The 13,096-nt window shown below is 27.3% G+C and overlaps 1 protein-coding gene across 1 annotated transcript; it reads right to left on the bottom strand.

The window, feature by feature from the left end:
- Positions 1-10,506: 10,506 nt before the first annotated feature.
- Positions 10,507-12,615, bottom strand: LOC114190241 (chalcone synthase-like). Its single transcript, XM_028079048.1, has 2 exons — positions 12,395-12,615; positions 10,507-11,662 (listed from the first exon to the last, which is right to left on the bottom strand). The coding sequence occupies exons 1-2, from the start codon at positions 12,570-12,572 to the stop codon at positions 10,659-10,661; spliced, it is 1,182 nt and encodes a 393-aa protein (XP_027934849.1). The 5' UTR covers positions 12,573-12,615; the 3' UTR covers positions 10,507-10,658.
- Between the last annotated feature and the right edge of the window lie 481 nt (positions 12,616-13,096).

The raw sequence follows: 13,096 nt of genomic DNA, 5'->3' as shown, positions 1-13,096 counted from the left end.
ATGAAAAATAAACAAAATTGAAAAAAAGAATAATATGTTGCTCAGCAGCCTCAATCCCAGACACGGCTCAATCAACAGAGACATGTCCCCACTTTTCCAAGTATTCAGTTAACCAAATTAATTAGAGACATACTATAATTTTATAGATACATTTCTTCTTCTTCTTTCATTTTCATATAATCTAAACATTTATCAATTTTTTTTTCTCTTCTCATTTTTTCGCTTTTCTTTTCTAAACCAAACAAGATAAGATATTTATGAATTAAGAATATAAATATGTTGACTTTTAAAACTAAACCTACAATTTTGAAAGGTTTGTAAGATAATTTGAAATAATGTTATATTTTTATATGAATGTTCTTGTAAAATTTTCAAATATTTTCTGAAAAAATTAAATAGAAAGAAATATTCATAACATCTTAGGATTTCTAGAAGTATTTTATGCTTTTCATGTCTTTTAAGTGGGAAAGTTAATAAAATTAAGTAATAGGAAAAAATAAAACTAATCATACTGGTTAGAATTATTGAGGGCTCAAACTCCAATGCTTCTGTTATCAAAAAGTGAAAGCAACCAATATTATGTTATTCTAACCCTCACTAATTATTACTCATCTTTTTCAATATTTTTAGTCGAGTCCAATGAAACACTGATACACCACTTTTTCATTGTATTTTTATTCCCCTCGACTTTTTTATTTGATGTTAATCACGTCCAATGAGAATATTAATTTTAAATTAAATTAAATTTGTGAAATTGATTTATGCTTTAAATGTTTTTTGTTCTAAAAATAAGTTACCGCGAAATATAACATAATATTTATAAAAGTTACGTAAGATTGTTTTATTTTAAAAACAATTATGAACGTAACGTTAATTTTTTAACATTAAACTGAAAATGTAATCACTTCTTGTAATATATACCTTTGTTAGTACTTATACAGCGCAACTAAAAAATGTATACAAATTTTATTGAAATTAACTAGCTGCTATAATAACAATTATAAATATTAGTTTGAAAATTCCTGCTTGTTAAAAAGAAGTGTATTTTCCGCTCTTGATGAGTAAAAAATATATATTTTTATTATATCTACCTGATTTTAACAATTTATCCATTTTAGTTCTGAAATAACTTGATATCAAGATTTGTTTTTATTATGAATTTGAAATATAATCTACATATTAGGAATTTGCCGATTATAAATTCTATTTATATTAAAATGAATGCTGAGTCTATTCGTAGAAAATGAACACATTAAAATAATTGAAAGAACTAAGTCTTGAAACAATAATTTTAAATTAGTCTGTTCCATCTCTAATTTTGTATTTTCTTCCAAGTAACCGTTAAATGTGAACTAGCTTTTAAAGTTATTAAATTTAATAAAAAAATATCGTGTCAAAAAACTTCTAAGAAAGAGTAACATCTATGATTAAAAAAACGTATTTCTTTAATCCACCTTAAAATAAATAAATAAATAAATAAATTTTAAAATAATAATAATAATAGTTAAAGGGCCATGGACGTGGGGTATAGGTATAGGAATTTATTTATTTGTGGTTGGTGTCTACTAGCTTTAATGAACTTGGACATTTCTCGCAGCTAAATGCTACTCATCTTCCTCAACTAGTACCTATAAATTAATAAATAACAAATATCATAACACGCATTTTTAAATTCATCCAAGCATTTTCTCTTTTTTTCTATTAGTTATCATTACTAAATATTTGCAACTTTATCTACCACTTTTCATAAAAATAATATATCAACGTTCAACCATTAGACGTTTAGAAAACTCCCTTTTATGACCTCATAATTCTTATTCCCCTTTGGCGACTAGGAATACCTTTATATTATTTTTTTAATGAAAATAACATCATTGATCGTAATTAAATACTTTTATCATATTTTTCTAAATATTACTAACACTTAAATTAATATAATCCTTTTTTTACTTATTGTTTCGTTATTTTAAAGTATACGGTAATGAAGTTTTTGATTCCTGCAAATAATTCATTGAATGATTAGAGGTGTAACTATCATGTTATTTGTGAAACGTTTTATATTTCTGAAAGATTAAGTTTTTGAATGCCCTGACTTGGACGTTTAATAATTTTCAAAATCTACTGTGCGAAAATGAAATATTTTTAAGTTTATGGGCCATTCTGCGAACTTATTTGGAAATTTTAGGTTTATTGAATTTTATGAGCGGACAAATTAGGCTTTTGCTATTGACCCAATAATAAACCCTCACAAGCAAATTAGGCTTTCGCTATTGACCCAATAATAAAACCTTACAGGCAAATTAGGCTTTTGCTTTTGACCCAAATTTTTACTTGGCCTCATTTCTTCAGTACTCTTACTGCAAAATATTGCTTTGAATTATTTACTTAAAAACTTAGATAAAGAATATTCCATTTTTGTTTAACGCATATTCAAGTACAGTTAATATGCAATTGGTGACATGGAATGAAATAATCTATAGTTAACATTATAATTGTTCTTTTAGTTTGTCAAAAATCAAAACTTGAACATCATTGACTAGAAATATGTTAATTAAGAAAACTTATCTTACCACTTAAGAGTGAAGATCACCAAACCAAACAATTAAGAGCCAATAATATAATTTTAGTGAAGGTCTTATGAAATGCAAGAACAAGTGATTTTACATGGGAGTTGGAGAAATAAATGAATAAGTCATATCTTTATTTGTTTTTCAATGAGATCATTTTTGAGGATGATTTTTTTTCTCAAAATTCTTTCCTTCAAAAACTTATCTTCTCTCAACCATCTTCATTTCCTCTCCCGATTTCTAACTCATCTATATTTTTTTTGGAAATCCAACACGAGAGTGATTTATGCGAAAGACTCTATCAATACTCCCATTCAATTTCTCTTTTGTGTAATTTTGGTCAGATTTAGATTGAATTGTTTTTTTTTTGAAATTTATCGAGCATTTTGGTCAAACCAGGATAGTCGATGACGATGTTAAATCAAGCTAATTGAGGTATAAGGTCATATAAGATTGGTTTGATCAAAGGTTGAATCACCTTAGCCTAAGACGAAGATCAAGTTAATTTTACAAGTAATCAGGTCGAGTGAAATATGTGTGGGTCCAATTGACTATTTATGATGTTAAGGTGAGGTGGTCTCGACTATTATTAATGTTAAGACGAGTGGACTAGATCAAATATTGGTCAACCTTGGTTTAGGTTAAGTCGAGTCCTACACTTAATAGTATATTAGATAAATCACGTTAGATTTATTTTACTTAACAAAGTGGACTCAAACTATGTTTAATTCAGTTTAAATTAGGTTACAAACAAAGAAAAAATCTAAATTTAGCTTATTTAGTTAAAATAACCTAAATTAGATTCAGACCGAATTTTGAAAAATTCAATCCATTATCACCTTTGCATAAAACTGCAATAAAAAAAAGAAAAAAAATATTGGATATAAGAACACAGATAAATCTTTATATATAAATTAAAAATAAATTTGACTAAAAAATATTATTAGAAAAAAAACTTAATTTGAAATTTTATTATTTACTTTTATTCTTTTATATATATATATTTATATATATATATATATATATATATATATTAAGATTTTTTTTATTTGATTGAATTTCAATATTTGTTAAATAAAATTAATACGGTCTCTTCCATTCAACTTACTTTAACGTTGTTGGAAAAATGTTACATGTAAAAGTAAATGTTATCTTTTAATTAGAAATGTGTCATGTATCAAAATCGAAAAAATTCCAAAATAGAAAATAACTTAAATTTTGACAAGTGACATATTTAGATCCTAACATGTTACATCTTTCAAACAGTCTTAAAATTAATTTAACTAAAAATGTCATATTAAATATTTATTAAAAAATAAAAATTCAATTGAGTCTTTTTAAAAATAAAAACTTTAATTTAAGTACAAACAAATACTTAACCAAAATAAATCAAATAGTAACTAGGAAAAATAGTATACGGAATAAACTATACAAAATACTATCATTCTTAAGCAAATGCATTTAAAAAGGATATACTTAAAGAAAATATACTTTTTGTCCTTATATTGTTATTGTTGTCTCAATTAGGTCTATAATTTTGGAAAATGTGATATGATTTGGTCATTTTTGTTAATATTTTACTAAGAACGCTGGAGATGTGTCATGTATCAATTTGTAATTTTTTGTTTTTAAATTTAAATTAATTGTCACATGTTAAGTCAGTGTTGTGTCACTTTCTTAATCTTAATTTCATCAATGTATTTATTATTTTGATTTAGTTCATTCCAATTTTTGTTTTTCTTATATTGAACAATTTCACCTTTTCAAATTCATATCGAATTTAAATTTCACACAAATGTTATACTGATATTTTTATTAAAATTAAATTTTTTATTAAATATTTTTAAAAGATTATTTTTATTTAATTTATTATTTTACATTTATTTAAAATTGTTTTAAAATTTTAAATTTATCGATTTTAAATTATAATAAAATTGTTTTAAAATTTTACATTTAAATTTATAAAATTTTTATTTGTATATAAAAATTGTATACATTTTAAAAATATATAATTATTCTAAATATAAATTAAAATAAAAAATATTAAAGTATCATGTAGTAATATAGTAATATGAATACAAATAAAGTTCAATATAATATATAAATTTAAATAAACTTAATTTTATAAAAAATATTTATTAAAATTATCAATTTTAATAAAAATATTAATTACAATATTTATAGAAAAAATTAATTTAATTTTATTGAAGGGATAAAATTTTTCAATTTTAAAAATGAAAATAAAACTCAATTGAATCAAAATAACAAACGAAAGACCAAATTAAAATTATGAGAATAATATATGGTACTACAACTATCAAATGACTAATAATAAATAATAATTTTAAAAGGTAAAATAAAAATAAATAACGAACGGATAGGTTAAACAACATTTTAATACGATATATATATATATATATATATATATAACAAATTATGTTATAAAATATAATTAAGAAAAAGAAAAATTATTTTAAATTTAGATGAAAAAAAAAATTAAACCTGAATATTTTAGAATTGATGGTCTAAAAAAGTTATAATACTCGTAACAACGTCATAGCAATGTCATAACAACGTCACAACAACCTCGTGCCCAAATTTATATGCACAAACCGACAAACTTTCTTGACCACTTTGAAAGTCTCAAATTTAGAAAAGAAAAAATTTGAAAGAAAAATCTAAAAAAAGATGGGTCCTTGACTTCTCAAACTTCATTATCACTATATCTACACTTTCATATTAACAGTGAAAACAATTAAAATTTTCTCTTTCACTGTACAATGCTGTCACTGTGGCTACCTTCATCACCTCAGGAAGATGTAGGAGATGATAGGAACAAAGAGTCAGCAAAAAGTTATACGTTGAATTTGGTGGAGAATCTTTTACACTAAAATGTAGTTTTTTTTCCTCTACATCGCTTAATTCTTAATATTTATGGATTATCCGACCTATAAACAAAAGATGCATGTTCATATAAAATAAAATTCTAAAAAGTTTATTTTCAAAAATTAAATATTTTAGAAAGTTTTCTAAAAAACTTATTTTAAACAAATTAATTTGAAGAATATTTTTGATGTATCTGGAAACGTTGTTTAGGACAGTTTGCTCTGAAATTTTTATTATGAAAAAATTATTTCAAAACAGTTTAGTAGTATGTAATTTGGAGGTCAAAATTAAGATATACAGTAGAAGTTTTTAAAATTAGGGGTTAGGCAAGTAGTTATCACGGGATGTTGGGAAGCAAAATCTCAAAGCAGAATTGAAAGAATAATGGGCCCTTAGCCCAACAAACCAATACCCTCTCATCTCGCTTTTATTTTATTTGTTTGCTCCCAAAATTTCTTCGCGTTATCTAAAATTTTTAAAATAACCATTTTGTTTTTAAAAAAATGACTTCCAAATGAAAACTTTTCGAAAAAGTTTTTTAGAATTTCGAAACAACATTTTTAAAAACAAAATTTTCAGAACATTATTTTCAAAATACAATTTTTGGAACAGAATTTCCAAAAGATATACAATGTATTTTCAAAAAAAAAAAATTGAAATAAGATTTTTAGAAAAAAATTTCAGAAGAACTCATAATGTCTTTCCAAGTGTGTTTTCCAGAACACTCAAAACCTTCCAGAAAATTTTTTTTCTATAATAAGTGTTTTTTTTTTCCTCTTATTTTTCTTATGTGCTTTTCTTTCACTCTTCTTCTTCTAAGACAGTGGTGATGATAGCGGTGACGGAAATAACGGTGGAGGTGGGGACAACACTAGTATTGTGCAAAGAAGTATTTAAGTATTTTTCTCTTATTCTTGGGATATAGTTTGTAATTATAGGGGTCCAGAAAGCAATTATCATACTGTCTAATTTTGGGCTTTATGAAAGTTTTTAGGAGCACGAAGTTCAAAACTAACAACTCAAGGACGATTTCATCCTATATTTTTCTAAGGGGCTTCTCCCAGCATCCCAAAGTATTTCTCCTGTACCCTCAAAACTTTTTTTGTTTCCAATTTTACCCTTAAATGAAGAAAGAAAAAACACAGTAAAAAAAAATTAACTGCACTCTTACACCCAGTCAACACGAATCTGCTTTTGTTGTAGGCCTCTGCACCCCCAAAAAATGCCAAAACGGATGACAGAATCCGCTTCAAGATTTTAAATATATTTTTTAATTTTTGTTTTGTTTATTTATTATGTTTTCATATATTTTAATATATATCTAAAAATAAAGTAATATATATATATATATATATATATATAATTTGATTTGTAAATAACTTTTTCAAAGTAATTATAAAAATAAATAAAACTAAATGATAATTAAACTTTAAATTAGATAAAAGAACGAAATTCCAAATCCGTTTTTGTTTTTTTTTTTAATGAAACGGAACGTGGAATCCGTTTCGCACAGAGCTGAAACGGAATTCCAAATCCGTTTTTATTTTTTTTTTAACGAAACGGATTGTGGAATCCGTTTCGTGTTTATGTTTTTCGTGCTGAAACAGAATATGTATTCCGTTTGGTGTTTTTTTTGGTTTTTCTGAAACCCGTTTTAGCGTGTTTTAAACTGGTTGGAGAGGTGGAGCGTGTTTTAAAGTGGTTGGACAGGTGGAGAGAAGAGTATTAATGATTGAATTTGAATTGGTAAAGGAACACAGCCTAAGGAAAGAGTGGGGTGTGTGCATGATTGATGGGCCATGGGAGAGAGAGATTTGGGAGACGGAAGACACATTCCGTTTCATTTTTTTAATTTTTAGCAAAACAGATTATGTAATCCGTGTCGGAGGAAGGTGAAATGGAATCCGTTTTGGTGGTTTTCTTGGTTTTTTAGAGTGTGAGATTCGTTTACGTAATTAATGTAATTAAGGAGTGAGTGTTGGAGTGTGAAATGAAAAAAAAAAAAGAATACTTAGAGTGATATAAAGGAGAAAGAAGACACTACCTGATAAGAGGGCTAGGTACACCAAAAACACCAAAACAAATGTATTCTTGACTTACAGCATCCCCACAACCACCTACGAACATGAGTAATAAACATATATATATATATATATATATATATATATATATAATTTTGTAATGGGTGCGAAAATCATAATTTATAGGAAACGGAATACAGAAACCGTTTCAAAACGTTATGAAACGGATTATGTATTCCGTTTCAGAAAAAAATTTGCAATTTTTTTTATGAAACGGAATACAGAATCCGTTTCATAACGTTTTGAAACGGATTTTGTATTCCGTTTCAAAAAAATTTGCAATTTTTTTTATGAAACGGAATACAGAATCCGTTTCAAAAAGTTATGAAACGGATTCTGTATTCCGTTTCATAAAAAATTTTTTATGAAACGGAATACATAATCCGTTTCAAAACAATTTTTTTTTTATGAAACGGAATACAAAATCCGTTTCATAACGTTTTGAAATGGATTCTGTATTCCGTTTCATAAAAAAAATTGCAAATTTTTTTGAAACGGAATACAGAATCCGTTTCAAAACAATTTTTTTTATGAAATGGAATACAGAATCCGTTTCATAACGTTTTGAAACGGATTCTGTATTCCGTTTCATAAAAAAAATTGCAAATTTTTTTGAAACGGAATACAGAATCCGTTTCAAAACAATTTTTTTATGAAACGGAATACAGAATCCGTTTCATAACGTTTTGAAACGGATTCTGTATTTCGTTTCATAAAAAAAATTTCAAATTTTTTTGAAAAGGAATACAGAATCCGTTTCAAAACGTTATGAAACGAATTCTGTATTCCATTTCCCATACAGCTCTCACGACCACGAACCACACAAACCACAATGAAACTGAGCAAAAATTTTAATGAAAGCTGGATGATGGAGAAGAAACGGAGTAAAAAAATACTAAATAGTAACGTATAATAACGTTTTGGGGGTGCAGGGACGTTGACGCAGTAAATTTCATTTACTGCGTCCGTATCCACTTTCACCCATTCTCACAGTATATTAAATAAGGGCATAAACGTAAATTTTGGGAGTACAGGAGATTTCTTGGAGGTGTAGGGAGAAGGCGCTTTTTTCTAAAAATTCAGTTATATCCAGACTAAAATAATAATTCTGAATTGTAAAATTTATAATTTATAAATATTTCGAATTAAATAATTTAAAATTTAAAAATATTAATTTGGACATTTCAAATTATATAATTCAAAATATAAATTTATATAACTTTGTCTTCCTCCACCTTCCATCACTCACTTCATGTTTGTTTTATACCTTTCAGCCAAACAACACCTTCATTCTATTATCCCAAAAGCAGAAAAGAAGAAAGGAAACAAAAAATCCGTAGGCCACAAGAAGACATACCATATACCTTTTTCGACCTTCGATCATTGTTTAGCATTTTTCCTGTCACTGTGTGAGAATTGTTTCATTTTCTTCTTTTATATTTCATGCTTGTTTAGCGTAAATGGTACCGGAAGACCATTTTTTATGTTAACTAAATATAAAAGATTCCATTTAAAAACAGTGTATTATCGATAACAGTACTGAGTAATTATATGAACTTTTTATTTTTATCTATAATAAGTAAAAATTCGTCATACTTTCATGTCTCCCCTTGCAAAAATATAAGTTTAGTGTGGTTCTTATTATTAACACCATTGAAAAGTGAACAGAAAAGAGAGGCAGGGATAGAACAAGCATTATCCTCTTAAACGGAATTAAAAACATATATTTAATTTTAAAAAAATATTGAATAGATAAAGTCCTATGTATTTTGTGCTATTTTCCGGACAAATATGTCTAACTAGTATATATGGAAAAGTTGTTATATTTGTTTTGAAAATTAATTCTTTTGGTCTTTTTGGTCTTCGTTTAGTCTTTATCTCTTAAGTTCAAATAAACTTGTTCTTTGCATGAATTTCATGTACATTTGTCATTAAAATAAACAAATTTTGATATTTCAATCATATATATATATATATATATATATATATATATATATATATATATATATATATTAATTTTACCCTTTAAATAAATATTGTTTTTGAATTAAAATAATTATTTTATCAATTTTAATTTTTAAGTAATTACTTTTTAAAATTTAACCATTTTTTTTAATTTTTTAAATTAATTATTATTTAATTATAAAACTACCTAAAAATAAATAAAAATGTTCAAAATAAAATTACAAAAATTATTTTAATTTTATAATTATAATAATAATTTTTATTATTTTTTATTGTCATAAAAATGTAACGTATATTCACTGGTTTAGGCATAATTTAAAATGTCTATTTTGTATACACTGTACACATATTCTCCTGTGTGAATTCGTTAGTGTCAGTGTAGTGATTGAACTCAAATAATTAAAAGAAATTATCAGTGTAATGACTTGCGTAAAATTAAAATTTAAACTCATGATTGCATAAATGAAATAACTGTTATATCCTAATCAAAACGAAAGTTTGATAAAATTTTAATTTCAAATACAAAGGAAGCAAAATTGAGGAAACGTAACAGAAAAATAAAATGACTGGAAAATTCCTGGAACCTGATCAAAACAGAACACTCGAGAATAGAGAATGAGTTGATGCTCATGTACATTCACCCATTAAGAAGCCAATTATAAAAGTGCGATTAATCGAAAGAAAAAAGGAAATGTATTATTCTCTATTGACTCAATTATTAATTTATTAATTTAGTTTATATGATTTTCTTTGGTTCTTAGGGTTTATATGATGGGTGGAAGCAACTCTCTCTAATTGTGTTTTCACTCAGACACGATCAATCTATTCTTCCATCCATTAATAATCTAAATAATTATTACAAAACTTATATGTAAAAAGTTCAATGTAGGAATCCAAAACAAAACACTATTTTTTTGGGTTGTGAAAAAGAAAGAATATTGGACATGGAGTAATCAAGAAAAACAACTTAACTATATTGAAACATCAAGTTTTTTTATTACATCACAAGGGCTAGTGTAGCCAAACCTATACCAAATAATAATGAAAAAACAAAACTTAAAAGTAAAGTAGTTTGAATATGGTGTACACGTTTACGTGACTTTATTTATTCTATGATAGTTGATGTATACGTGCATGTATCCACACGCAATGATAGGTTCTAGTTGTTTGCGTCTATGTTGGCGCTATGCAAAACAATGGTCTCCATGGTTAAGCCAGGGCCAAATCCATATAAAACACCCCATTTTAGTCCTTCACCAGTACTGGATTTTCCTTCCTCCAAAGACCATTTTCTCATCTCATCCAGTATAAACAGCACACATGCACTCGACATGTTTCCATACTCTTTCAGAACTTGTTTGGTTGCTCTCAATTTATCAGGTTTCAACCCAAGCGTTGCTTCTATCTGCTTCAAGATTGCAGGGCCACCAGGGTGTGCAACCCAAAACAAGGAGTTCCAATCACTTATACCATGTGGGTGGAAGGCTTCTTCAAGGCTTTTCTCTATGTTATCTCCAATCAAATAAGGAACGTTATCCTTAAGATGGAAGGTTAGCCCCACCTCACGCAGGTGTCCTTCAATTGCTCCCTCAGAGTTGGGAAGAATCGTCTCCGATGCTGAAACAAGATGAAACAATGGTCGTTCGATGGTTGTGTCGGGATCAGCTCCCACAATCACAGATGAGGCTCCATCTCCAAAGAGTGCTTGTCCAACCAATGAGTCCAAATGTGTTTCACAGGGTCCACGAAAGGTGACAGCTGTGATCTCAGAACACACCACCAAAACCCGTGCTCCAACATTATTCTCAGCAAGGTCTTTAGCGAGACGAAGCACGGTGCCACCAGCAAAACAACCTTGATGGTATAACATGAATCTTTTGGTGGATGGTTTAAGGCCTAAGAGCCTCACAAGTTGGTAATCGGCACCAGGCATGTCTACACCCGAGGTGGAGCAAACTATGAGATGAGTGATTTCTGATCTTGCTTTGCCCCATTCCTTTAAGGCTTTAGATGCTGCCTTCTCACCAAGCTTCGGAACCTCCTCAACTAGTATGTCTTGTCGTGCATTCAACGATGGTTCCTCATAAGCACTTATGTTGGGGTTTTCTTGTAGCATTTTTTCAGTCAGGTGTATGTATCGTTTCTCTATCATTGACTTCTCACCTGTAGTTCACAAAAAAAAAAAACTCACATGACTTTTATTATTTAAATCGTGGTATTTGAAAAAAAAAATACATGTTTTCCTTAATTGCCAAATGACATTCTTTATATCGATTTTTGTTAATAGCGAGTTATGGACATGCAAATATAAAGAGAGTAAAAATCAACATGAAATTGTTAGAAAGGTAGAGATCAGAGGAACTAGAAAGAGAGGTAGAATACAAATACATAAATACTTCAAAATAGTAAAAACAACACTACAAAACCATATAATAATATCACATTATAATATACTACTTTTGTTATTTAATACTTATAATGCATTAAAAACCAGTAAAGAAGAATCTTTGAATATATATATTTGCGTTTTAGAGGATGTCTATCTATCCTTCTAAAAAGATATATCTAAATGCAGCCAAATAACAAAAACAGACACCCTTTAAAATAACAAACAATCCAATACTCATTAAATCTTTGTAATTTTTTCTTTTATTAAACCTTAAATAATAAAACAACATGTTACAAGTCACTAGTTTTTGATTGTTTGGGTAATCATGAAAAGATGATTATCCTTTTTTCTTCGAATCCATTTTTTTGTATGTATACAAACACTTTTTTACGTCTGCATGAAACCGTGAGTTTATAAATGAGATGCAGAAGGCATGTCTATAAAATTGAAAAAGCAAAAGTTAAAGATGAAAACACAGTGAGATGGTGCATGAATGTTAATCTTACATATGCGCTTTAACTTGGCTTTGAGTTCGGTCATGTGTTCGCTCTTGGTGACTCGAAAGTAATAATCAGTGAAGTCCGATTGGTAAATGCAGTTGGACGGAGTTGCAGTGCCAATGGCGAGAATGGTGGCTGTGCCACGACTTCTTTGTTTCTCTCGGATTTCCTCCAAATGTGCCATTTCGTTGCACAAGTTGATGACTTAAAGAAGATAAGAGCAAAGAAATCAATTATAGTGTATGAGATTATTACAACGAATACTTTGCATCTATTTATAGTGACATGCAAGTGTTCTCGTTAATATCCATGCAAGTGTAGTAAAGTGGTTGGTGCCTAATACCACGTGCTTTAGCTGGTGGGTTTTTTTATATACAATATAATTAACCCAAAGGAAGAAGAAAAAACTGCACTTCATGTATGTCATTGGTAATATTTATTTTAAAAATCATATAATTATATTTTTTATTTTAAAAAATATTAAAAAAATCATTTAGCCTCTCCTTTACAAATGGTGTGATAATTTTTAATAATTTGATTCACAAATTAAAATAAAAGGTTTTAATTTTTTAAACCATATTATTTTAGTAAGTTTAAGATATAAAATGTCATCAAAAGTTTTAAATGATATATTTTAAAATTAGAAAATATATGATTATATAAAAAGTTTAAAAATGTTCGAAATTTTTAAAAGCAATTAATCAAATT

This window comes from Vigna unguiculata, chromosome 7 (genome assembly GCF_004118075.2).
Source record: "Vigna unguiculata cultivar IT97K-499-35 chromosome 7, ASM411807v1, whole genome shotgun sequence".
Taxonomy (NCBI): Eukaryota; Viridiplantae; Streptophyta; class Magnoliopsida; order Fabales; family Fabaceae; genus Vigna; species Vigna unguiculata.
Note: the sequence above shows the minus strand (reverse complement) of the source record. Positions and strands in the feature narration are given on the sequence as shown.

What these genes read in the sequence shown, in the direction of transcription:
- LOC114190241 (XM_028079048.1), bottom strand. Translation starts at nt 12,572, where the DNA reads ATGGCACATTTGGAGGAAATCCGAGAGAAACAAAGAAGTCGTGGCACA. An exon ending in AGCCAAGTTAAAGCGCATAT is followed by an intron (nt 11,663 to 12,394) that starts GTAAGATTAACA and finishes TGTGAACTACAG; the next exon opens with GTGAGAAGTCAATGATAGAG.